Source organism: Setaria italica, chromosome III (genome assembly GCF_000263155.2).
Source record: "Setaria italica strain Yugu1 chromosome III, Setaria_italica_v2.0, whole genome shotgun sequence".
NCBI classification, from domain to species: Eukaryota; Viridiplantae; Streptophyta; class Magnoliopsida; order Poales; family Poaceae; genus Setaria; species Setaria italica.
The window spans coordinates 25,348,445-25,374,606 of record NC_028452.1 but is presented as its reverse complement, the minus strand read 5'-3'; the positions used below and the strand labels follow the sequence as shown (position 1 = coordinate 25,374,606).

The window sequence follows — 26,162 nt, the reverse complement described above, 5'->3', positions numbered from 1 at the left end:
GATGGCTGACAAGTGAAGCAACCCTTCGTGGTGCGCGGATGTCGTGGGATTAGGTTCACCATGCATGGTTAATAAATTCGAATCGATTCGTTTGCCTCTCACAGTTTGGGACTGCTTGATCGCTATTCCACACTGAGTAAAGATGGAACATGATGATGATATTAATCTTGATGCTTGTTCTTTAATTGTTTGGAAACTATGTTTGCTTAGTATAAGTTGCTAATTTAGAATGGTTAATGAACTCAGAACCTGAGCTAAAATATTGAAAGTAAGGACCAACTTTAGTCGCTTTTGGCAAAAATAAACCCACAGCTAAAAAGCCTTGCATGTCTAGGAGTCGGTGAGTAGTTATCGCCTGTCGGGTAAGCCTTGTTGAGTATTAGTATACTTAGCCTTGCTTGTGGCTATCTTTTTCAGGTTTGCTGTTGTTTTGGGTGCTAGTCTTACTTGGCCTACCTAGCTCCCTCCGGGTTGGACAGCCAAGTGGGATCCCTCCTCGGACGGCGAGGACAGACGTCATTGATATCATGGTCGGCTTCGTCATGGTATTGTGTATCGACGTGTAGCTTTCGCTTGTTTTACTTCTTGTTATTTACAACCTTGCAAACTCTATTTGAATTTCAAAAACTCTGATGTAATAAAATGTTGAACTATGTTAATGTGATGGGAATGTTATAATCTCTGTACCCACTCACCTTCGTGTGAGCAATGCTTCTCAATCCTGAGTAAGTGGTTTATCGGATGAAATCCCACGGACGACCAAGTTGGCTTGGTTAAAGTGCATGATCGTGTGTCAGGCAACTTAAGTGCATTTTAGTCAGGTTAATTTGGGCGGTTCCGCTGCAGCGACGGAGACGGAGGTGACGGGCGGTGGCGCGGCGGACGGCCGGGGCGACGGAGAGAGGCACGAGCGACAGAGGAGGCGCGGGCGACGGCGGCCGGGGCGATGGCGGGGCGGCGGACAGGGATAGAGGAAGACGTGCGGTGGGATCTTGGATTTTCACTAAGTGTTGGAGACGGCGAAGGGGAGAAGACGACTGGCGCTTTTAACCCCCCTCTAGAAGGGGGCCTTTAGTCCAGTTTGCAAATTTGCAACCGGGACTAAAGGGTGCGTTTCGCGTGGGACTAAAGTTCGTCTCCTGCCTATTTTTTTCAAATAGATTTTATATATATTTTCACTGGATTTTAGGAAGGCAAAAATAAGAACTTTACATATTTTCGAACGTGCAAAAATATATTAAATTAGCAAGTATATTTAAACTAAGTTTGAATAAGTCATTAATTCTATACTAGTTGTTTTAGTTTCAAAAATAATTATTTTAATGCATCACTATCATCAAGAAATTATTCAATTAAATAATTTCAACGCACAAAAAATTCATAAAGATAACTTTACAATTTAAACACACATGAAATCATGGATATGGTTCTGATGGCCATATAGCATTACATACAGGTGAAGCATATTTAGTGCTTTACAATGTAACTCTAAAAAACTTCTTATTGACAAAAGTTCCTTGGTTATGATCGCGGTGTAAGTACGGAGCCTCTTCTTTGGCTAGCATGATGCTTGGGTCAACTTCAACAGCGAATAGAGGTATACCATCAAACTAATCATAATCATCTGATTGGTCTATTTTGTCCCCGACTCCCACGATTTTTCTTTTACCTAGAAGAACCATGTGGCGCTTTTGCTCCCATTGCTCTTCTGAATTTTTCTTGAGTTTGCTAGACATATCCTTCATATAGAAAACCTGATGCACATCATTGGCAAGGACAAATGGTTCATCATTGTATCCAGTCTTGGTCAGGTCCACTATTGTCATTCCATACTGATCTTTGGTTACGCCACCTCCAGTTAGCTTCACCCATTGGCAACGAAACAGAGGGATGTTCAGCGGTCCGTATTCGAGTTCCCAGATCTCCTCAATGAAATCATAATACGAGTCCTTGCTCTTGTTGCTGTCTATGGCATCTATGCAGACACCACTATTTTGGTTTGTGCTTTTCTGGTCTTGGGCTTTCGTGTAAAATGTATAACCATTTATCTCGTAACCTTGGAATTTCATGATTGTGCTACAAGGTCCCCTGGCAAACCAAGTGAGTTGTTCGTGAATCATGGAGTTACCCATAAGGTGTAGACGCAACCAAGAGGGAAAAGTATCCATGTGATGACATATAATCCACACATCTGATTTTGTCAGGTATTGGAAAAATAGAATCTGCTTGTGTTGCTCGATATACGAAGCCACAAAGGATGATTGTTATAGAACAGTGAAGTGTGCTTTATGGAACAAATAAGTATCATTGCTTGAACTTGATTTCCTTCAAAGGGTGCCCGTTCCGCTTAGCCTCCCCTCGTGGCGTGAAGTTGGACCCCAATCGAATTAATTGAGTCAATAAAATCCACACAAAACTCAATGACCTCCTCTATTCCATATCCTTTGGTGATGCTTCCTTTTGGATGGGCACGATTAAGAACATAGTTTTTTAGGACGGACATGAACCTCTCGAAAGGCCACATATTGTGCAGAAATACTGGATCGAGAATAGTAATATCTTTGACTAGGTGAACCAAGAGGTGCGTCATAATATTGAAGAAGGATGGTGGAAATACCAACTCAAAGCTGACAACACATTGTACCACATCGTTCTGTAGCTTTACTAGCTTGGTTAGATCGATTGTCTTCTATGAAATCGCATTGACAAATGCGCATAGCTTTATGAGCACCAATCGGACATTCTCTCGTAGAATACCCCTTAGTGCAACTAGAAGCAACTGGGTCATCAACATGTGGTAGTCATAGGCCTTGAGATTTGTGAACTTCTTTTTTCATATTTATTATTACCTTTATATTCGTGGAGTATCTAGACGGAACCTTGATACTATTCATGCATTCAAAGATGCCATCCTTCACTTCCTTACTGAGAGTGTAACTGGCAGGATGTAAGTACTACTGTTCGTTATCTCTCTTTTCCGGATGGAGGTCATCTTGTTGCTTCATACATTTCAGGTCCTGTCGTGCTTCCAATGTATGTTTTGAGTTCCCATAAAGACCTATGAAACCTAGCATGTTCACGCAAATATTCTTCGTCAAGTGCATCACGTCTATTGCGTTGCGGACCTTTAGGATTTCCCAATAAGGTAGCTCCCAAAATATTGACTTCTTCTTCCACATGGGTGCATGTCCATTATCGTCATTCGGAATAGGTTCACTACCAAGACACTTTCCAAAGACTACCCTTACATCCTTTATCATCTCAAAGACACGCTTTCCATTACGGTGTGCAAATTTTTTACGATGGTCTGGCACCCCTTTGAAATGCATCCCTTTCTTTCTTAACGGGTGGTTAGCATTGAGAAATCGACGATGGCCCATATGCACGATCTTCCTACAATGTTTCAAATAAATGTTGTTTGTGTCATCTAAACAGTGGGTGCAGGTCCGATATTCCTTGTTTGTCTGTCTCGAAAGGTTACTCAACACAGGCCAATCATTGATGGTTACGGACAACAATGCTCGTAGGTCAAAGTTCTCTTGTTTATCGTCATCCCATACACGTACACCTTCTTCCTTCCAGAGTAGTAAAAGTTCAACAACCAACAGTCTTAGGTACACGTCAATGTCGTTGCCAGGTTATTTTGGGTCTTGGATAAGCACCAGCATCATAATGAACTTCCGCTTTATGCACAACCAAGGAGGAAGGTTGAACATACTTAGGGTCACAGGCCAAGTACTATGACCACTACTCAACTCACCGAATGAATTGAACCTATCAGTACTTATGTTCCTTGCATCACTTTAAAAGTCCGGGAATACTCTATCAATTGATCTTCACTGGACCCCATCCACGGGGTGTCTCAACATCTCATCTTGTTTACGTTATTCTTTATGCCATCGCATCAACTTAGCATTCACCTTGTTTCTAAACAAACACTTCAAATGTGGTATTACAGGGAAATAACACATCACCTTCATGGGAACTCTGTTTTTGGGAGGCTGCTCCTCGACATCACCAAGATCATCTCGCCTGATCTTATACCGCAGCACTCCACACACAAGACAAGCATCCAATTTCTTGTATTCATCACCACGATAGAGGATATAGTCATTAGAGCATGCGTGTATCTTTTGAACCTCCAATCCCAGAGGGCAAACAATTTGTTTAGCTTCATATTTTGTGGACGACAATTCATTATTCTCAGGAAAAATGTTCTTAACAATTTTCAATATCCCCTAAAATGCCTTATTGGACACACCATTTTTAGTCTTCCACTGCAGAAATTCTAGTGTGGTAGCCAGTATTTTATGCCCCTGCTTGCAATCTGGGTATAATAATTTTTTGTGATCATATATCATGCGCTGCAACTTTTCTACTTCCTTCTCAATTTTGCAATCTGTGTGTGCATCCTGTAGCACCTGACCAAGATCATCAATAGGGCTATATTCTGCAAACTCATCTTCATCAGTCTCATCCATTCTAGTATCTGCAAAAGCTTGACCTGTAGTTCAGTCCGGAATGTAGTTATCATCCTCCTCTTTTTCACCATCTTCCATTACAACCCCTCTTTCGTCGTGCTTGATTCAAACCAAATAGTTAGGCATGAAACCGTATCTAAACAAGTGGCTATGAACAGTCCTTCTTGTTACTGCATTAGAAGCATGGACAACATATGAACCCGTTCTCTAACTTGTTTGCTTTGACCACTTTGAGAAAATAATGCAAGCCATCAACAAACTCCTTTATCCGTTTGTCCACGTTATACATCCACTACCGGTCCATTTGTATCGTATTACGTGAGAAATGGACATATAAAGTTAATGTGATTATAATATTTAGACCTTGCAAAAAATATTAGATAAATAACTTGATCAATATACATAATTTACACCAATCAACCTTCGTAGAGATAAAAATAATTCAAATAAAAATTACACCATTCAACATTCATAACAATCACTAAAGATACATATAAAGATTACACTCATAACAAGATAATAAAGATACATATATACTACAGATTACAGACACTCCATAGTGGACTTCACGTAGTCAATTATCCTACTTCATACTCCCTTCATTTATTGTTATTATGCTTTGTTTTATGCTGAGAAAAATGAGTTTTTTAGAATGAGGGAGAATGGAGAGAATTTTTATTTATACATGTTTTTGAACTAGAATTTGATGGATAGCTAGCTTGTTATATATGATTCGTATTAGTTAAAAGAACTTGATCAATATTAGGTATGAGAAAAAAATAGAGTAAATATGTTTTTAATATTTAGTCATTGCAATAAAATTAAGGTAAAAAAATTGTAGGCGTAAGAGATTAGAACAGTAAGGATTAGGATACACTACCGTGTAAACCAAATAGTTGAAACAACACAGTAATGATGGAGCTCATGAAGTACAAAACAAATGTTATTCTCCATCTCTTCGTCATCGCCTTTCCTTCCCGTGATAGGATTTTTCCTTGGCGAAGACCTCGATGGGGCCTCGTCCGGCGTAACCTTGGTCTTCTTGGGGTCCTCTTGTTCATCTCTGATCTGATCAAAATGGTTCAAAAGAAGTATACACGAAAATAAGGAAAAAAATTCGAGCAGCACCTCCCCTAGGGTTGAAGCATCGCCATGGAGAGGAAGTTGAATGTCTCTGGTGGAGTGGAGTGGCTCAGGCTGGAGGAGGAGGAAGAGCTCTCTGACTGGCGATTTTATAGGGGAGGAGATTTTGTCCCGGTTGGAAATTCCAAATAGGACAAAATATAACCCCTTTTGTCCCGGTTGGTGGTTTAGTCCTGGTTGGAATTTCCAACCGGGATAAAAGGGGGCGGCGTTGCTACGAAATTTCTAGCCGTTACAATCGGGACTAAAGGGGGGCTTTACTCCCGGTTGGTATTTACAACCGGGACTAAAGGTCCCCCCGCGTTGACCTTCGCGCCACTTTTAATCATGGGCCAAATATTAACCGGGATAAAAGGAGGTGGACGGAAGGTCAGTTCTCTACTAGTGGGCGACAAGACGTCGGCTAATCTCCACCAGCGGAAAGCGACGATTGAATCTACCGAGATGAACATGCAAGATCACAGACGACACCGGAGACATAATCTTTGTTGATGAGGTTTATCTGAAGCCTACATCCCCAAGGCATGACTACGAGTGCTCCTCCCAGTACCACAACACCGGCCGCTTCGGGATCCCGGCATCGTGCCGTCTTCCCCGTGCGAGCTTGTCGCTATGTCATCATGCTTACAATAGCAGCTCTCCTCTCATATTTATGAGGAGGCTCGGGTTACATAGGATAACACGAACTCTACCCTATACTACTAAATTCAACCGAGTCCCATCGCAACTGGACTCATTCAAATATTCTGCTCCGACTCACCCCAAAGGTTAGCAGCAAATTTCATGGGTAACGAGTACCGAAATTCCGCTTGCGGGAAGGACCAACAAACTGACTCAACCACCAGGCGGATCTGCTGCGCAGTTGCAGCTAAGCCATCTACTCAGATGGGGTTGCCTTGGCTTTGGTTTTCTGCCTCCTTGCCGGATTCTGGGATTCCGCCTTCACACTTTCCTCAGATTTGCTCTCACTCACGCTGAGCTTCTCCAGCAATCCCGCAGTGGATGAACTGTCTTCATTTTCATTGCCTTCATTCTTTGCAAGTTGACTCAGCAATCTCTTCAACCAAGTCCTTGAACTTTTGCAGTCTAGATCAAAGGAAAATTGATGTCAGCACAATTTAATGAAACACAGCAAGATTTTAGAAGAGCCAATGACTAGAAACTTAGCAATGAACAGAAGGGCGGAAAATGAAGATTTCACTAACAGACGCCATAACAGACTGGCAGGGCAACTACGCAGCTTTCTAAATAGACTTATCCAAGGGGTAAAACACTAGATTGTCTAAACATGAGATCGCAGTCCAGGTAATATGCTGCCGTGATGTATTGCAGTACAGATGTTACACCTATACCAAGATGTCAGCAACACCAATTAATAGTATAACTAAATTGTGAAGAGAACAGCTTTAAACAGAGGGGAAACACGCAGCAGAAGAATACATACCATAGTATTCTGCTGCGTGTAACTAATAAAAATTGAGCTAGTTAAGAAGTTAACAGCAAATATTTGGCTGATTTGCACTAACAGAAATACCACCAAACTAGGGCCAACACAGAACAGACATGAGAACATGCTTACTTATAAGGAGTATGCTGATAAACCCAAGTTAATGCCCATGACTGCCTTAGGGACTCATTTAAGCTTAATACACACACCAAAACGAAGACATTGAACAATTTGTAAAAACCCATATCTTCAAATATACAACAGCAACAATGAGAAGAAATTAATAACGGCAATGCAGAATGAGTTAATGAGCCATGCTTAAGAACTGCAACTGGTAAGCGCCTACCAACCACACAAGTCACAACTACCAGATATTGGTGGTTGTATATCGATATTTACTTCTGGAATTCTACATATAAAGTAAGCACTACATAGAAGCCAGGATGGTATGCTCGTACCGCAACAGTATGGCTGATCCATTTTACAATGTAGATGTGATATCTAGTTTTTGTATTTTTCATCTGGACGGCTCCGGAATTCACAAATTGAGGACAACCACCACCGGAAACCTTAAATTTAACGAGTGTTTTTTTTGCCGAGTGTTTTTTTTCGGACACTCGGCAAACAAGCTCTTTGCCGAGTGCCGGGTTAAGAACACTCGGCAAAAAAAAATACTTAGCAAACGTTGGATTTTGCCGAGTGTCAAAAAAACACTTGGCAAAGAGTGGGGTTTGCCAAGTGTTTTTTTGACACTCGGCAAAACAATAAATTTTTTTCCTCTTTCCACCTTGAAATTTTTTCTACTCCCCACATACAACATGTGGTACTCTATGTTAAAGTTTGGTATATTTTTTAATTTTTTTGCTATATTTATTTAATTAATTGCATTTCAAGAAAACTTTTGGTATAAGTCAAATTTGAATAGCAAGTGATTCAAATTATAGAATAAAATGAGTAGAAAAATGATATTCATGTTATTTGGCCCAATTTGAGACCTGACCCGTGAAATGAAAAGAAATTTCGAACATCTTGTTCAAGAAACACGACCACGAACGTGTGGTAGTGGTATTTTTAAATTGTAAAAAAACAAGCAAAGTCTGAAAATCATGAGATTTGTCATGATGTGATGATATCATACGTGGAGGCTGTGGAAAAAAAATTGAGAACGTTTTGCACATTTCGTCACGTACAATGTTTACAAACTGAAGCATTTCAGAAGAATAATAGTAACGTTGAGAAGGATTGGATAAGATTTGGAGTCAAAATGACGATCGAGTTTTGATTTGACTACAAAACTTTTTGTATAGTCAATAGAGAATATATATTATTTCATGTGAATTTTTGACAATTTTTTGAAACTATTGGATAATTTTTTATTTTTTTTAAAATAGCTTTGCTGAGTGTCCTAGGTTAGACACTCGGCAAAGCAACCCTTCACCGAGTGTCACACCTAGGACACTCGGTGATTTTTTTCCCAACCGTGCAGGACTTATAGTCCCCGACCAGCACCGCACCAGGCCCTCTCGTCTTCATTCCTCCGCCACCCCCACCTTCCTCTCTCCCTGTCACCGCCGCCCTCCCTCTCCTTCCCCGGCTCCCTCCGCTCCGGCCGGATCCGGCCTCTCCTTCCCCGGCTCCCTCCCCTCCAGGCGGATCCGACCTCTTCTTCCCCGGCTCCCTCCCCTCCGGCCGGATCCGCGCCCCCTTCTTCCCCTCCGGCGCGGATCCGGTGGCCCCCAGCTCTCTCCCCTCCGGATCTGGGGCGGGCCAGGGGTGACGCGGGCTAGGGGCGGCACGGGCCACAGAGCCGTCCAGGAGCTCCGGGAGATGTCGGCGGCAGCTCCAGGTGGTGTCAGTGGCGGGCTTCCAGTACCGGTGGGGGCTGGTGGCGCGGTGGTGGTGGGGGCTAGTGGCGCGGCGGCGGCGCTGTTAGTGGATGGCGGTAGGTTTCGTGGCGTGGCGGCGGGAGGCAAGGGTAGCGGCCTGGTGGCAGCGGGGTTCGTGGCCTGGTGGCGGGAGGCAACGGTGGCGGCGGCCGACGGCAGTGGTGGCGGCCGGCGGTGGTGCTAGCTTGTTTTTTTATTTTTTCCAAAAAATCATTGCTGAGTGTTTTTTGCCACTCGGCAAAGCTTTTGCCGAGTGCCCGACGTTCGACACTCGGCAAATCCACTGTTTGCCGAGGGAAACTTCGCCGAGTCTTGTTCGCCGAGTGTTACACTCAGCAAACTATTTGCCGAGTGTTTTGGGGCCTTCGCCAAGTGCTTCGGGCACTCGGCAAACTTATTCTTTCCGGTAGTGAACGTTATACACAGGACAAAAAAAAAAAAGAAAAGGGTCCATGGAGGGTACAGTGTAATAGAAGGGCAATACACTAGAAGCCTAAAACCAAGGCTTGTTAAAAATTAGATGTTGCAATGTAAACGTGACATGCAGACAAAGAACTGGTAAAATGGCACTATGCAAATATTACAGTAGGTAATTTAAGTTTGCAAACAATAAACTCCAGCACGTTGTCATCGATTAGTTACGACACCTCGCACACCTTCTGGTTATATGAAATGATCAGGACCCTTTCAACCCACCCACAGACACATCCCTGACAATAGTTTTTCAAGACAGGATAGCAGCACGATCACTTTTTCCTCCGTCAAAAGAAAAGCAAGACTAAAGAAAGAAGACTCTATTTTACCAAAATGATTAAAGGCGCCATTACATAAATGAGCCTCCATTTACCAACGAATGTGAATAAATATTGAGCCACAATGATTTTTATACATGTATATGGATAGAAATTAGCCATCAGAAAACACGTTTTCTGAACAATTGTTTGGCATGTTTTCAGTGGTTGCTGTTGCAGGCTCTCAGTACATGTTAACAAAACAAAGTGAGAATAGAACAAAATACGGTCGTACACAACACCTAAACATCAGCAAAATTGTCCATGGGTACTGGTCTTGGTAATTGCACCGATCTGCTGCTACCACACGTACTAATGCAGGCTCATCACCAGCAGCAGTAACATACTTCACAGAACTTATATGGAAGCGGCAAATAAAAAAATGTTCATTTACAGTTTTCTGAGTCATTATTAATTTCGTAGTTAATTAGTTACTATTAACCCTTTGTGTCATTGCAGACCACGGTAGCTCAGGAGATGCCTGTTCCGTAGTACCATTCGTTGCCTGAAACGTATGCCAGCAATGTCGAAGCGTCAAAGAAGAACCCAGCCTCATCTATTCTATAATCAGCGTGGTGTAAATGAAACAAAAAATATGGGAGCATACACACATTCTCACTTGATAAAACATTTTTAATCTTGAACCGTTATATTGTTAAGCATTCATCTTCTGACTCATTAATTGCACTAGGTTAGCACTCAATACTAAAAAAAATCTCCAACGGCCTACAATTTGATTGCAATGATATATAGCAAAACTGATTAGATATATCACCACAATAAGGTAAGGCAATCATAAACTTGCACTCGATGATCTAAAACATGATATATAGTGTGGATGTCAGTTAGCTATGTTGTTCTAGCATACGCCCTTGAAATAATTAAATAGAAGGAATATATTGCGAGCGAGTTCATTGGCACAGGAGTAACAAGGAATTGAGAGAACACAGTGCTGATTACCTGCCTTTAACTTTTAGATGGAATATCAATCGCTTGAATTGAGTGGTGATGATCTCATCTCGTGACAGCTTCTACTTCAAATCCTAGGTCAGGTCAGATTCATGCATGGTTTCTTCAACTCAGCTTGATATAAGTTCTGCAACAATGTAACATGTCAATGATGGCACATGATCGAGCAGACAAAGGTACTCACAACTACTTAGCAAAATAAAAAGAATACACATAGTGAGGGTTCGATCGATGATCCACACAACTAAATATTCGTGTATAGTGCATAACTCAAAAGAGTTAACAAAACACAGACCTGACCGCGCCAAGATGTAGAGACAGAGTGAGACAACACCTACTAAAGAGAAGCCAAGCAGTTTCTGCATATCTGAATGCCTAGATCCCTGAGGCTTCATTGGAATACCTATATAACAATACAGTCGGTTACACTTCCAGATTCAACAGTAAGCATCCTATATGCACGTCCAGAATCACGAGAAAAACATAAAGTGTATTGCAAGGACAATCAAAGTCAAGTTGGTCAAATACGAACTATATTCATCCCGGACAACAATCAAGACTCACAGTGTCAATTTTGCTTTCTATAGAAGGCAGCACCATGCCTTTGGTCCAAAGACACTAAGAGCATTGATTCAACTACTAAGTTTCCAATTCTGGATATGCAAATCACTGAAAAGTTGTATTTTTTTCTTTTTAATCCTTTTCCATAAAGATTCAAATCGAAAGTTTGCTACTTTTTTTGGTTGCTGTACAAACACTGAAATCGCAATTTCACATGGCAGGCAGACAAGAACAAACCTTGGGACAAGACACCAATGAACTTTTTTTCTGGGACGTGAGAAATCTTATGGTCATCCTCCCCTTCAATCAGTTTTGGACAATCTGAAATGTATAGCTTCTTCAGAGCGGTGAGATTCCGTATGCTTTCAGGCAAACATTTTAGGCGGGGGCAACTTTTGATTCGTAGAACTTCAAGAGAAATGAGCTGCCCCAACCACTCCGGCAGTATCTCTAGCTTCTCCCACGATCTCAGATATAAGTTTCTTATATTGCCAAAACATTGGAATATCTCCGGCAAGGTACTCAAGTCTCTACAGCCGACAATTCCAAGTACTTCAAGTGTGGCGAGGTGCTGAAGTCTAGCCCATTTATCAAGAGAAAACCTGCAGTCCACGATGTGCACACTAAAAGGCAGAGTAGAGGATGAAAGCAATCCATACCCATGTTCAGGCAACACCTCTTCACTGCTGTGCAAGTACCAGTACATAGTCTTGGGTGGATATGGCAGGAACTTCAACTTTGCACAATCTTTTACTTCCAACCGAAGTAAATTAGGGATTAAGAAATCTTCATGTTTGTGGCCTGACCGTGTTGTCCACCATTCAGCCAAGTTATCCAATGATTCCAATGAAATAAATCTTAACTTGTTACAGGTTCCTTCTTTCCCATAGAATTCTTTGCCGATTTTTGTAATGTTGGGAACGCTGTTTATTACCAAATATCTAAGATTTGGCAGTCGTCCAATTGGTGGAAGGGAATGGCATTCTGCTTTATAGAGGTAGATGCTGTGGACATTAGGGAGATAGGAGGAGATGTCATGGATCCAGGTAGGGAAGTCCTTACTCGGATATCCAAATAACGCAAAGTCTTCAAGACTTCGAGGAGGTATGAGGTTCTCCAACACCTGTTTTCCCAGATCTGTCTTCTTTTCCGGTTTACTGCACTTAAGACTCCCCTCATCTATCCTCTTCTCTGAGATACTGCAATCAAGATTCCCTGCATCTGTCTGCTTCTCCAAGATACTACAATCCCAGCGAAGTCGTAGCACCCGAAGCTCTGGATTATCATGTAGATTAGTTCTGTCTATATTTTCTAGATGATTGACATTCAGTAGGTCTGTAATTTCTAACTCCTGACATTTTCCATCATCAATCACACTAACATCATGCACATTGCGGTTGGTGATATTTAGATCCTTCTTGATGGTTTGAGCCTTTGTAAACATACTAGGATGTCCTGATGTGACGTGAAGTTGGGTGAGACTAGTCATCTTGTTAATACCTTCAGGCAAGTCATGGAGAGTAACACAACAACTTATGTCCAATGTTTGAAGCCTCAGTTCCCCAAATGACATGGGAAGCTTCTTAAGTCTTGCACAGTATGACAAATTGAGATGCTTCAACTCAGACATTTTGCAGAATGTACTAGGCAACGATTGAAGCTTATAACAACTTGTTAGGTTCAGAGAATGAAGCCTGGATAGGTTATTAATACATTCTGGGAGTTCTCTGATATCATGGCAGTCTGAAAGGTTTAGTTCTTTCAAATTCGTAAGATTGCAAAAGGAATCAGGTAAAACTTGAACCTTGTGGCAATCAGAGAGGTTTAAGAACTTAAGATTGCAAAGCTTGCCAAGATTTTGCGGCAGGTTTTGTAGTTCATGGCAACTTGATAGGTTCATATGCTCTAAAGTCTTCAGTTCAAGTTTGTCAGGTAGTTTGGTTAGGTTGCAACAACTTGACAAGTTTAAGACCAAGAGCTTTGGGAGGATACAGATCTCATCTGGAAGCTTTTGAAGCTCACAGCAGCCTGACATGTCTAGATGACGCAAACATTGAAGCAAATGAATTGTTTCAGGCACCTCTTTGAGTTTAGAACACCCTGATAGGTTGAGGAAAGAGAGTCTGCTGAGGTTCCCCAGTGATTTGGGTAGTTCTTTAAGGCTTCTATTGCCAGATAGGTCCAAATAACAAAGTTTGAGGAGGCTGCCAATATCATCTGGAAGGGTTTCAAGTGTGCAGTTGGAAAGAATAAGAGTCTGCATACTTTGAAGTCTAAGCAATGAATTTGGAAGTGTTGAAATTGGCAACCCTGAGGCATCAAGGTACCTTAGCAGCATGAGTCGATCCATGTTAGATGGCAATAACATTGCTGTGCTGCCTGGAGTATGTTGCCCTTCTCTGGAGCATCCACTTATGTCCAGGACACGCAGATACTTGGCTTTGGAGAATGAATTCTGTTGAAGCAGCATTCTACTGCACCCTGTAAAATGAAGAGATCTAATTTTTCCAGGAACCTTTCTGAGAACCTCTGATTGCTCCTTATCATAATTGACTAGATGCATATGTCGGCAATAATGCTTTTCAGATTTACTCCATATCATTTTTCCTGGATCATCTCGAATAACTGTCTCATTGTCAGCAATTTCTTTTGCAAGTTCGTGCACCATATCATGCATGATGAGCTTGTAGGGAGCTCTGGAATGCATTGGAGCAACCTGCATATAATAAGGTATTACTATTAGTTGTGCAGTCATCCATAACTATGAAGGTAAATCCAGTTTAGCTTGTTCAAAAAAAAAAAAGGTAAATCAACATAAACCTTACAACTATATAGAAAAATAAGCAATCAGTTAATATAATCAATATAAAGGTGTCCTAGCTATAGCCCAAACAATAACTTAAACTGTTAATCTGGTTTTTACTTGTCAGTATGGTAGGCCAAGGGGATGCCCTGTACTTTGTATTTGAATCAAATCAAAGGGTTTCACATACATGTATGTGTGAGAAGGAAGGAGGGAGTGGAGCAAAAACCCTTAACCCACCATGTCAATCTGCTTTTTTTGTTTACAGAATATAAAAACGAATTTAAATAAAAGTGATTAATTCACTGTGATCTGATGGTACGTGACGATCTATATATTATAGAAAAATAGTACAAGGAAAAAAACAAATATGTGAAGTGTTGAGTCAACTATCTTGTGCTTCAGAAATGCCAACTCGGATTTAAATTGTCCATTATAGCCAAATGCTTATTGGTGCAGGGTTTAATTTATCCTTATTGCAATATTCTAGAATTAACAAACTGAGAATACGAAGGATAGATCATAGGTTGTGCATGTGTCATTTTTCTTAAAGAAGAATGTTAAATTGAGTTGTACATCCATATGATGTCAGAGTGCTTAATTGTTACACTAGATAATTTTGGTAAATTAACGAGAAACCAAACTGAATTGCTACATGTATATATCCTATATGGGGGCTGAGATATACAATATTTCAGCCCTTTACTTAAAGTGTTATAATATGCTCCATTATTTATTATATTTTTGCCCATTGATCATTTTCCATTTTATTGTCTATATTTAATTAGAGATATAAAACATCACACGTATCAATACTTGCTCTTAAATTTCAACTTTAAATAACATTTGTCCTAGAACTTAAATGTACCGATTTGGAGTGCTCGATGATGTGTTAGTCTTCGTAAATGTTGGGTTTTATGTGGCTTTTCAACTTTGTTTATATATTATGGTCATTGTTCAACTCAATGTGGAATTATTCAGATACGAAAGAGAATAATTGATGTGGAATCCAACTCGAGAAAGTGGTACTCGAGGTGCCGAGAACTATTGTGCTGGAATATAGTAGAGTGGAAGCATCTAGGCCCCTAATTTAGGTTTGGTAATTAATGAGATATGAGTATAGGTTAGTTCCGTAGATGAATTAAGCTTCAATGGATGCTATGGTGATAGCTTGGATGAATTAACATTGAAGAGCTCAAGGCAAAGGTAAATATTGTAGGGCTTTTCTATTTTACCGGTCAAGAAGTGCTTAGTGGATGATAATTGACCCGATTTGTAGACTAGATAGCAGTACTATCAAGAGGGGTTAATTTCATTTTCTTAACGGTTCTATAGTGCTACTTTATTCAAACAATTGAGTTGTATGCATATGTGATAGTATATCGTTTGAAAAAGTGGAAAGAACAATGATAAAATCAGTTTTTTATAAAATGGTTAACGCCCAGATGGTCTCCGTTATTTGATTTAACCATGTTTGAGAGTGTTCTATTGTACTGAAAAGTTGAAGGGCGGAGGGTCCGTTGCTTGTTCTACAATTTACACAGAACCATTCTTGGTTCTGTGTGGTGCTTGAGTGTGAACGGAGGATGGTCCAGCCCTAAGGGATTGTCGTAAATTTCGATAGAACCATTGTTGGTTCTGTGTGGTGCTTGAACGTGAACAGCGGACGGTCCACGGTTTGTCACCTAACTTGTGCGTGGGCAAAATGATCGGCGGATGGTCCGGTCCCCTAAGGCGAACGGTCCGCCGTAGTAATTCTTGCAGTTGGACATGTTCTGGACGTGTCTAATAGCTGGCTGCGTGGTTGGACTCTTGAACCGTGGACGGTTCGCGCCTGTAAGGAGTTAAGGCCGAATGGTTCACCTGACATGTAATGGATAGTTCTAACACACATTTATTGTCAATATAGCTATTGAGTTGAATGGCGGACAGTCCGATCTCGTCAACGGACGGTCCGCCAAACCCCTATTTTCATGCATTTTGAATGTAACGGCTAGATTAGGGGATGGCTCTATATATACCTCACGTCTAGCCTTGGGTGAGGTCTCTTGGCATTTTGGAAAGCTTTCTTCACATACTTGAACCATTCTTCTCCTCTCTCTCACTCTCTTTGCTTAGAGGTTGCATTCTTGTGAGATTGAGAGGATTCTAGTGTATTGTATCAAGAGTTTGAGCTTTGTAGTACTAGGGAGTCTTCAAGCAAGCATCGTCAACTTGTTACTCTTGGAGGTTGTCGCCTCCTAGACAGCTTGGAGGCTGTGGAACTGTTAAACCCTTCAAGAAGATTGTGAAGGAGTCCCAGTTATTCTTGCGAGAGGTTCTTGTGCTCATCTCGCCGGATCGGTGAAGAGCAACTCTAGTGGAATCGAGGTTATTTGATCCAAGATGGCTCAAGATCAAGCGGAGTCTTGATAGAGAAGTGGTTGGAACATTGAATCCACCTCAACGTGGATTAGGGGTGACCACCAAGTCAGCGACACCATGGGATAAATTCTTCTCTTGTCTTCGGTTTTTTCTTTTGCTCAATTTCACTACTGCAATTTACTTTGAGCGATTGTATTCTTAGAGATTGAATTGTATTTTGTCACCCTAGGTTACAAACCCTCACCTAGCTTTATTTAGTGTTGTATTTTTAGTTGAAACCGCCTATTCACTTCCCTTTAGTTGGTATCCTAGATCCTACGTAGAGGAATTAATTGAAAGCACTTTACTGGAATATCTTTTATGTACATACATATTTGACCCGGGTATAGCACGACGGCAGAGCTACGTTTGTTTTGCAGGATCAGCTCTGCAGGCTGTTAACCCGCATGATCAGACTGGAATTAATCTCATATACACAATTGGTCATAGTTGGTGACATAATTCAGGAGTCATACATGTGTGCTAGAGACTAATATATATTTTAGATTCACCAAATTTATCTGTCTGATCGTGGTTGGTTACATGGTTCAGGAGTCATGCGGATTTTCCAAAACATAAGTGGAATATTTATAACACTTGGAGGTAGGTCCCTCTAGTCTCAGATATGCATTGTAAGTGACACCACGGGTAAAGCAGAGGAATAGAGGGCAAATCATTTAGATCCACAAAACCCTGCAGTAAAATAGCTCTAGATTTGAAAATGTCACCATTACAGTTAGTGTTATTAAGGTTATATCCGAGTGGATGTAATAGTTCTAGTTGATGGCAGACCAGATGACTGGATGAGGGCCTCAGTAGTGATCGGACTCAATGATTGTGGTAATAATGATCAGGGTCACGATGGCATGCAACTAGGGCCTCCCAAGGTATATGCAGTTGAGAGAGGCGGATATATGCAAGAAAAGAATATATCTTTTTATTCCTTTTCCAACATTTATTGATAATTATCATCCTAGAGGAGCTTGCCATTACAATCCTGCCCTACTAGACAACCCAATTCTTTTCAAAAGATCTTATCTCTAACTTCAGGTTTGGTTTTCTTTGCTTGGCAGACTTCAGGCCAAGGTAAAGAGTGGGGATTAGATGGGCACTGAGGCAGATCGAAGTCTAGAAACCAGAATAAGACATGCTCATAATACATTAGTAACATTTCGAAATTAGCATCATGAGTTATTTTAGAGCTCCTTTCGAGGTAGATGTATAGTACCATTCACTTTTAATGATAACAGATCAAGAGCGGACTTCCACGGCATATTTAGAACCATTGCCTATGATACTAAATATTTGAAGTTCAACATTGTTTTTGTTAGCATAATGCCATGTTGCAAGCAACTAAAGGGAATGAAACATTGCCACTATGGCACTAACCTGCGAGGACGGTGAAATTTGAAGAAAGGACATCCCCAGAAGATAGTCGTCGATACAACTTTTACCTTCTTCAACTGATTTAATATATCCAAGGGCGCTCCACTGTTGGATCAGAATATCACTATTGATAGCAAAACCCTTGGGGAAAACAGCACAGTATGTAAAGCACAGCTTGAAGTTGAAAGGCATGCAGTGGTAGCTCAACTTAAGGCAATTTAAAATGTCTTTTACACAGTCTGCTTTAGGATTCGAAATAATCCTATCTCTTATATCTTCCCATGCCTCTGTAGTCTTGCGCCTGGACATTAAATATCCAAGAGAACATGCCAGTAGTGGTAGACCCCCACACTTCTTCGCAATTTCCTTCCCGATTTCTTCTAAGCCTTCTCCTAGGTTTTTATCTGATCCTAATTCCCTTTGCCACATCACCTTCCAGCAGTTATTATCTGACAAAATGTTCAAGGTCACATGGTAGATTTTTACTTCCTTTGCAGGAAAAACAGTACGCAGTTGATCAACTACATCAACTACTTTTTTTGAACGGGTAGTCATTACGATCTTACTGCCCTTTTTACCATATTGTAACATTTCCATCAGATGTTGCAATTTGACTTTATCTTCTTCCCACACATCATCCAAGATTATCAGATATCTTCTTGGAGGGAGTATTTTTATTTGTTCTTTTATACATGGAAAATTATCATTAATTGAGGTGCCACTGTTTTCATCACCCCTGCTTGATATGATCTTTTTCCCAATTGTTAGCAGATCAAACTTCTTCGACACATGAACCCATACCTTCAGATCAAAAATGTTTGTTCTCTTGTCTCTGAAAACTGCTCCAGCCAGTGTTGTCTTTCCAATGCCACCGAGACCAACAATTGGAATGATGGAGATATCCTCATCAGCTTCACTTTTTAGTAGCAACTTCATTATGTGTACCTTTTCTTTTTCCCTGCCTACCATTATTTCAGTGTCCATAAAATATGTACGTGCAATATTAGCTTCAGCTACGATCCCCTCACTTCTTGTCGGTGCACTGGGATAAACAAGATTGAGGTGTTCAGCCTCTTTTTCAACAATATCCAACTCATCCTTAATTTTCTTTATTTTGTGGGCCATGGTGTGCCTCTTGTAAATTGGATTGGAATACTTGACCTGTAAAAATAAATTAGAAATGGTTAAAATAATAGATATTAATTGCAGCACTGCGTTTTAGCCCCAACAAGTTGCCTCTGCCACAATTGACTTTTTTTTTCACATAGTGATCCACGGTGAGCACCGCGGCAGCGTGGGATGGAGCTGAGGTGCATGAGGGCTGCATGTACACAGACTCTCCTAAAGGCATGCATGCACTAGTTAGGTAGTAAGCATCTCCTTCGTCCGTTTCGAATTATAGATTATTTTAACTTTTCTAAATTCATATGTGTTTGTATGCATCTAGACATACACTATATAGATGCATATATACAAAAAAGTGAATTTCAACTCAAAAGTGTGTGGAGAATATTGATCTATTGAATCTAGAAAGATTGATCTTTTACTTTGGATGCAATATCTTAACTTACTAAGTGCGCATGACATGCGTGCTCTATTATTCTTGGAATATTATTTAAATTTGAATAATCCATAGTTGCACTTACTAAACATAAATCAGGGGTTCATAAGATAAATTACTGTATGAATATGGGGCAAAGTTGAAGGGCTAATAAAACAAGTCAGGAAATGTGCCAATAAAAGTAATAGCTTACTTGAAAGCATAAATTTGATCTTATCATGTGCATGTCAAGAGTTTAGGGACCTATATGACACCCAAAGCTAAGTTTAGAGAGTAAAATCCGCATTTTAAGAGTACAGGGACCTAAATGATACCCAAGCCTAAGTTTAGAGAGCTAGATATGTATTTTGAGAGTATGAGTACCTAAGTGACACAGCCAAACAAGCTGAAGTACTGGCAATGCATTTTACTCTAAAAACAACTATACAAGCAATTCATACAATTTGTCGTTTGTTAAATCATTTATCAATAGTTATGTATTGAATTAATGATACATATAAACGTGCATAAACAATATGGTTATCATACCAGTCTCATTGAGAGTTTCATGCGAGTTTCATAACCATTAAAGTCTATACTACATCAGTTTGCTAACTTGGAAATATTATCATGAGGAGATAGAAAGCGGAGTTTCATCAAATAAGAGATAAATTTCATCCCAATAACACACAGTAAGCTCGGTTATTACTAATTCATCAGTCCTCCTAATAGTACAAAGAAACGGGACATCGCCTCAGTACTAAAGCCTTGTGCATGGATGCTAGTGGATATGGATGTGCTGTCCTGACACCCTTAAAGTAGGTACATTGCTACACGTCAGTATTCTCGTATGTCGTCTCATGCAATAGTATGTAGGATTTTTACTGATGTGGATGAGAGAGGGCAAGGAGTGAGAAAGAGGTTCTTTGTTTCGCAAAACAACTGCCTCATTGGTAAAATTCTAGGACTATGAGACCACTATTCTACCATTGTAGGAGTTGTGGTTACCATGCACTTACAATATTATTTTATTACATCCACAAATCAAAGGATTTGAGATTATTACGAGACAACCAAAATTATTTTTAGTGATTTTCTGATAGATCGTCTCAAGATTAAGATTACGTGTCAATACATGAGACTGTGCGGCTGCGAGGGACAAACTGCCAGATCGATCTTTGTTTTCCATTTAATGAAAGTACAAGGTGAAGAAACATTCCGCTGCTGACGACGTCTCATCGGCTCCTTCTAAAACTAATCAATCTATCGTCACTGTGACTCTCCTTTCCACGTCAGCTAGGTCAGCAGCTAGCACAACTTGTCTCAATGTGGTGGACTTGGGGCCGGGCCAAAATCGCTTCTAACTCGGTAAATTAAAATAGGGTCTTAATTACAACTGGTTTACGATGGGAGGTCGAGGATAAAAACCAGCAAAAGAAAGTGGATACGAGATTTCAATCTAACTTCGAAGTACACAGGAAGTGTTATTCAAACAAGTACCTTGTCGATAGCACTGGACTCGTCCAGGACGTCCTCAATGTCGTAGGCCACGGACCTGAATTTCTTCTGGAGCCGTACGATCTCAGCTGGTTCCTCGACCGCGCCGGAGTTCCTATTGTCAGCATATCGCATACGGTCTTCCAGCTTTTCCATGGTCTCCTTCATGCCGTACACATCGTCCTTGAAGTTCCAGAGAAGACTGGCCTCTCTCAAGACGAGCCTACCAAGCTTATCAGCGATCGACCACGCAACGTCAGTCTCCATCTCGCTTGTCGCCTCAGCGCTTGGCAGCTCAGATCTACTCTTGCTATGTGGCAGGGCGAAAGTACGCAAGGGATGCTGCTGTGTTTCTACTCTTGTGCCTGGGAGACTCGATCCTGGCCTTCCCAGCAGCATCTAAGCTCTGCACGTCTTTTAACACCTCCTGAATGGCTTCGCCTCGATTCATTGCGTGGTGTGTGCTCCGGCATCTGGAATCTTCAGCAGTAAAATAAGGCAAAGCTATGCTGCAAAAGTACGATAAGGATAAATGATGCTGCTGTCTTTCTACTCTTGTGCCTGGGAGACTCGATCCTTACCAACAGCATCACGTCTTTTAACCCCTCCTGAATGGCTTCGGCTCGATTCGTTGCGTGGTGTGTGCTCCGGCATCTGGAATCTTCAGCAGTAAAATAAGGCAAAGCTATGCTGCAAAAGTACGATAAGTATAAGTCGTAATTATATATATGGAGAGAGATAGTAGTAATTATATACATACAATGATTTCCTTTGGCTTGCAGGAGCGTTTACCGCACTTACCTATAATGATGTCCACTCCTTCGCTAAAGGCAAAGGCAAGCCGAAGGAAAAGAAACATGAAAAGGTAAGTGCAAATAACAGAGTAAAAGAGCAGACCTTGGACGATGCTTAGCTAAACATATCAACCTTTTTAATGTTGGTAATGTTGGGATATATGAGCTTGGCTCATTTAATTTTAGAAATTTCAAGTAAACTAAAAAAGTCTATGAGCATGAGTAATTGGTGCACATGGTTAGTCCCATTTTACTAGTGAAGGTGTAAGATGACCGACGCAAATATAGGGATCATCTCCACTCAACCAAGATGTGTGGTGGGAGAAAAGGAAAGCCCTACATGCGCACGCTAGCTCGCTCACCTGGCTCATGCGGGCATGCGGTACCTACATGAATGGTTCGTCTATATTTGTCAATATGTTTTATGACAGTATCATGAAGCTTCCTAGTGCTCATTATGAAAGTTGGGAGTGATGTCAAAACTGAGTTGACTAGGATAAGCGTACCACCTTGAGTGAGGAGATTGGATGTGACAAGTAACCTGCTTTCATATTTCTTAACAAGGGGTGTGAAGTCTTTAACTGATTTCCAAAAAGTAAACGAAAGAGAGCCAATTGCACAGTTTAGGGTGGACGCTAATAAAACTATTTTGTCTCCAGGTGTGTTGATTGGTACAATCACTTATTTGGAGTAGTTGCCTTTAAGGCCTAAATATTATGCAAAGTTGTTCAGTAGGTTTCGGAGGGAGGACAATTGTGTTATATCACTTTCCAAAATAATGAGAGTGTCATCATCATATTGAATAATTGGGAAATCTGACCTAGCACCCATCTGTATTGGTAATTTCAGTATATGTTCCTCTTTAGCCCTGTTAATCAATGTCTGGAGACATTCTGCTGCAAGAATAAAGAGAAGAGGTGATAGAGGATCACCTTGTTTAACACCTCTTCTGCAGTGGAAAACCTTAACTGGCACACACTTTCCATCTAGTGCAACCACTTTGGCCCAAAGCCTTTGTGTTTCATGAACTGGATGATGAATTGGTGTTCCACTTTGTCAAAAGCCTTTTCAAATTCAAGCTTTAGGATGACTTCTTTTTTTGATTGATGGCAGAGATGTAGGTACTCAAAGGACCAAGCTAGACAATCCTGAATCGTTCTAGATTTGATGAATCCATACTGGTTGATGTGGATGAGGTCCATGATCTTTGACTGCAATTTGTTTGCCAGGAGTTTGGTGATAATTTTAATGGAGCAGTTGAGAAGGGAGATAGGTATGTAGTTTGAAACTGTGGAGGGGTTTTCTTTCTTTGGGATTAGAGTGACATGGGAACCATTTATACTTTTAATGCAGAGGTCACCCTTATGGAAATTATCAATGAGAGCATAAAAGTCATGGCATATAATTGGCCAGCATTTTTTAATGAAATCTATATTGAAGTCATCGGGGCCAGGTGATTTGTCAGAAGCCATGGCTTTGATGACATTGTCAATGTCCTCTTTAGAAAAAGGTTCTTCTAGGAAAGATAAATCATTGTGAACTTGCAGAAGGTTTGCTAGCTAGGTTGTGGTTAATATCAATGAATTCAGACTTTCCCGATCTATCTTTGAAGGCTTCCCACAAGATTGTTGCCTTACTATTATGATCAAAGCATTGATTCCCAGTTGAATCTAAGAGAGAGGTGATGCATTCTTCCTGGATTTAATAGTGGCATTAGCATGAAAGAATTTAGTATTTCCATCTCCATATTTCACAAATTTTATTGATCCCCTTTGCTTCCAGTAAACCTTTTGATGGTTTAGCAAGGATATGAGATGTTGATTTAATGACTCCCTGAAATTCCATTCATGTACATGTAAGGTCAGATCTCTATGCTCTTCTAGGAGATCAAGAAATTCAATAAGTGGCTTGACTTTGGAAATAAAATATGCTAAACTTGAGATATTTTATCTCCAAGCTTTTAAAATTCTCCTAAGATTTGTCAATTTTGCAGTGATGATTCTAGCTGTGTCAATCTGTTGAACTGGCAGGTTCCATGCATGTTGCACAACTGACATAAAGTGCTTGTACTCCATCCTGAAAAATTCTTGCTTTAGGTATGTCAGTATTAATGGAAATTATGCATGGTACATGATCTAAAGTTTCCATGGTTAAAGAATGGGCAAAGGTCATGGGATAGGAACTTGTCCAGCATACTGAAGTAAAGAACCAATCCAGCCTTTATAGGAGAGGTGATTCTTACTTCACTTGACCATGTCAACTGTCAACCTTTAAGGGGGATTTCCACTTGGCACTTATATCCTCATTAAAGAGAAGGATGTTGTTTATGTGGCTCTTGGTTTGTTTCTATCTTCAATTTTTCTGATCAGATTGAAATCTCCCACAATAAGCCAATCAATATCATGTGGCATTGAAATCTCTTTGAACCCGTGTGAATTCTGCCTTCATTAGTGCATAGGGCAAAAATATTAGTGAGTACTGAAGAATCACTCGAGTGAAGAGATGTGAACTCTATTGACTGAGCATAATCATTTCCAAAAGCAAGTTCCCATAAAATTTATTTCCATTCCAGATAATAGCTGATCACTAAAGAAATCAACAAAAGGTAAGAAAACAAATTTGTTCAAATAACTTGGGCAAAATTGTTTAATAAATGGGTGTCAAAAATCCCTTTTTGTTTCTTGGAGACAAATAATTCACATCCTGCTTCAACAAATTTCTCCCTGATTGAGTTTCATTTCTTCTCAGAATTGGTCCCTTTGACATTCCAAGAGAGCACTTTTCATGATTGAAAGGACTGAGAGCTATTCATTTAAAACCATAAAATATAACCGAAACCACCACATTTCTAGAATGTGGGATAAAAAATAGCCAGGTAGAGGGAACATAGTGATAGACATGCATGATTTTGAAGGTAGCATAAAAATGAGTAGATGTATGCTTACAAAGAGCATAAAGGGGTAGACACACACTAGCAACAAAACAGACATTTTTTTACTTCGATACCTATGGCTATGGATTTATTACTAGCAGAATAGATGGGATAGCAAGAATAAACCTATGGAGGCTCTAACTGCTTTTAAGGTTTTTTTCTAGCTTGCCAAATTACATCATAAGGATACTTATATAAAGAGCTAGCTTCGCGCTAACAAACTAACAAGCTACTCCGTCCGTCCCAAATTATTATTCGTTTTGACTTTTCTAGATATATAACTTTTGCTACGTATATAGACATAGCATATATCTAAGTGCATAGCATAAGCTATGAATCTAGAAAAGCCAAAACGAATAGTAATTTGGGATGGAGGGAGTAATTGATAAAAATGATATCTCTACACTAATAACCCACTTAACTTATCTCTACCTATAAAGTAGGAGTGTTCGGTGTTCCTTCCGTCTATCATGTCATTTTGTAAAAAAGTCTTACCTTTCCTTGAATCAATTCGCGGTCCTGTCATCCTCTTCTAGCCAGGTCGCGTATATCATTCAAAAAAGCCCCAAGTATTTATGGAAATCAACCCACCTTGCACGTCTGTTCATATTTTCATGAAAGCCTCTTACATTTATATGAATCGACCTGTGATTATATTTCTTTTAGTAATTCATTTCTTTTTTTACTGAACTTTAGTAATTCTTATATTAGTCACTAAAAATACTTTTTATTTATATATAAACCCTCACGATATTTAGAAGGTCATATCTTTAACGTTTTGTGTAAATCTTGCTTAGGAGATAACTAGCTTAGGAAGATATGACCACGTTTTGTGTAACTAAAAAATACTTACCGCTCGTATATTGCCTTGCTAGCAATTCATTTCTTCAGTAGTAACTCGTGCTTACTGCACGGCAGCAATATATGCTGACTCCCATCCTGGGCCCAGAGCCCATAACATTTTTAGCAGCAAAAAATAACCAAACTTTTAGAACCACTGTATGCTGCGAAAGTTCTATAGAATAAAAGCTATATTGCTGTCAAGGCAAGAGATAAGCAGCTGAAATGCCACGCAACAAGGTATATATCTAAATCCTAAAGTAAACCAAGAAAAAAATGTACACTAGAAATGTTTACTGTGGTCATAATATCTTGTTATTCAATTTTGTAGAGCCTGGCGGCCTGCAGTAGAACAAATATGGATCGATCAGCCAGCCAGCGTGTTCAGATCACAATTATAGAAAAATCATCGTTGCTCACCTCAATCCGCATGACATGCATATATAATAATCTTAATATTTATCTTCAATCTCCCCGACATGATCATCGCGACAACCACCTTGGCGATTGTTGGCCGCAGCAGCAGCAGGCTGATCATTGCCACCCGGACGAGTCATCATCTTCAATGCCGGAGCAGCTTCCCCTTTCATAGGGCCTGTTTTCTTCCACTTGCTAAACTTTAGCACCCGTCACATCAAATGTTTAGATACTAATTACAGTGGCAGGGGCGGTTACAGAAACCCCATTCC

The 26,162-nt window shown here is 40.3% G+C and overlaps 1 protein-coding gene across 2 annotated transcripts; it reads right to left on the bottom strand.

Moving 5' to 3' along the window:
* Positions 1 to 6,101: 6,101 nt before the first annotated feature.
* LOC101759860 (putative disease resistance protein RGA3) lies at positions 6,102 to 21,347 on the bottom strand. Of its 2 annotated transcripts, none has more exons than XM_022824911.1 (6): positions 20,911 to 21,347; positions 17,874 to 19,031; positions 11,516 to 13,994; positions 11,013 to 11,120; positions 10,709 to 10,844; positions 6,102 to 6,710 (listed from the first exon to the last, which is right to left on the bottom strand). In XM_022824911.1, the coding sequence occupies exons 1-5, from the start codon at positions 21,304 to 21,306 to the stop codon at positions 10,828 to 10,830; spliced, it is 4,158 nt and encodes a 1,385-aa protein (XP_022680646.1). In that variant the 5' UTR covers positions 21,307 to 21,347; the 3' UTR covers positions 6,102 to 6,710; positions 10,709 to 10,827. The 2 variants fall into 2 exon arrangements, with proteins under 2 accessions (XP_022680646.1, XP_012700153.2); XM_012844699.2 differs by lacking the exon at positions 6,102 to 6,710 and adding an exon at positions 9,814 to 10,253.
* Positions 21,348 to 26,162: the final 4,815 nt, after the last annotated feature.

What these genes read in the sequence shown, in the direction of transcription:
- LOC101759860 (XM_022824911.1), bottom strand. Translation starts at nt 21,306, where the DNA reads ATGCTGCTGGGAAGGCCAGGATCGAGTCTCCCAGGCACAAGAGTAGAA. An exon ending in AGTCCAGTGCTATCGACAAG is followed by an intron (nt 19,032 to 20,910) that starts GTACTTGTTTGA and finishes TTATTTTTACAG; the next exon opens with GTCAAGTATTCCAATCCAAT. An exon ending in CATTGGTGTCTTGTCCCAAG is followed by an intron (nt 11,121 to 11,515) that starts GTTTGTTCTTGT and finishes ATTGTTATATAG; the next exon opens with GTATTCCAATGAAGCCTCAG.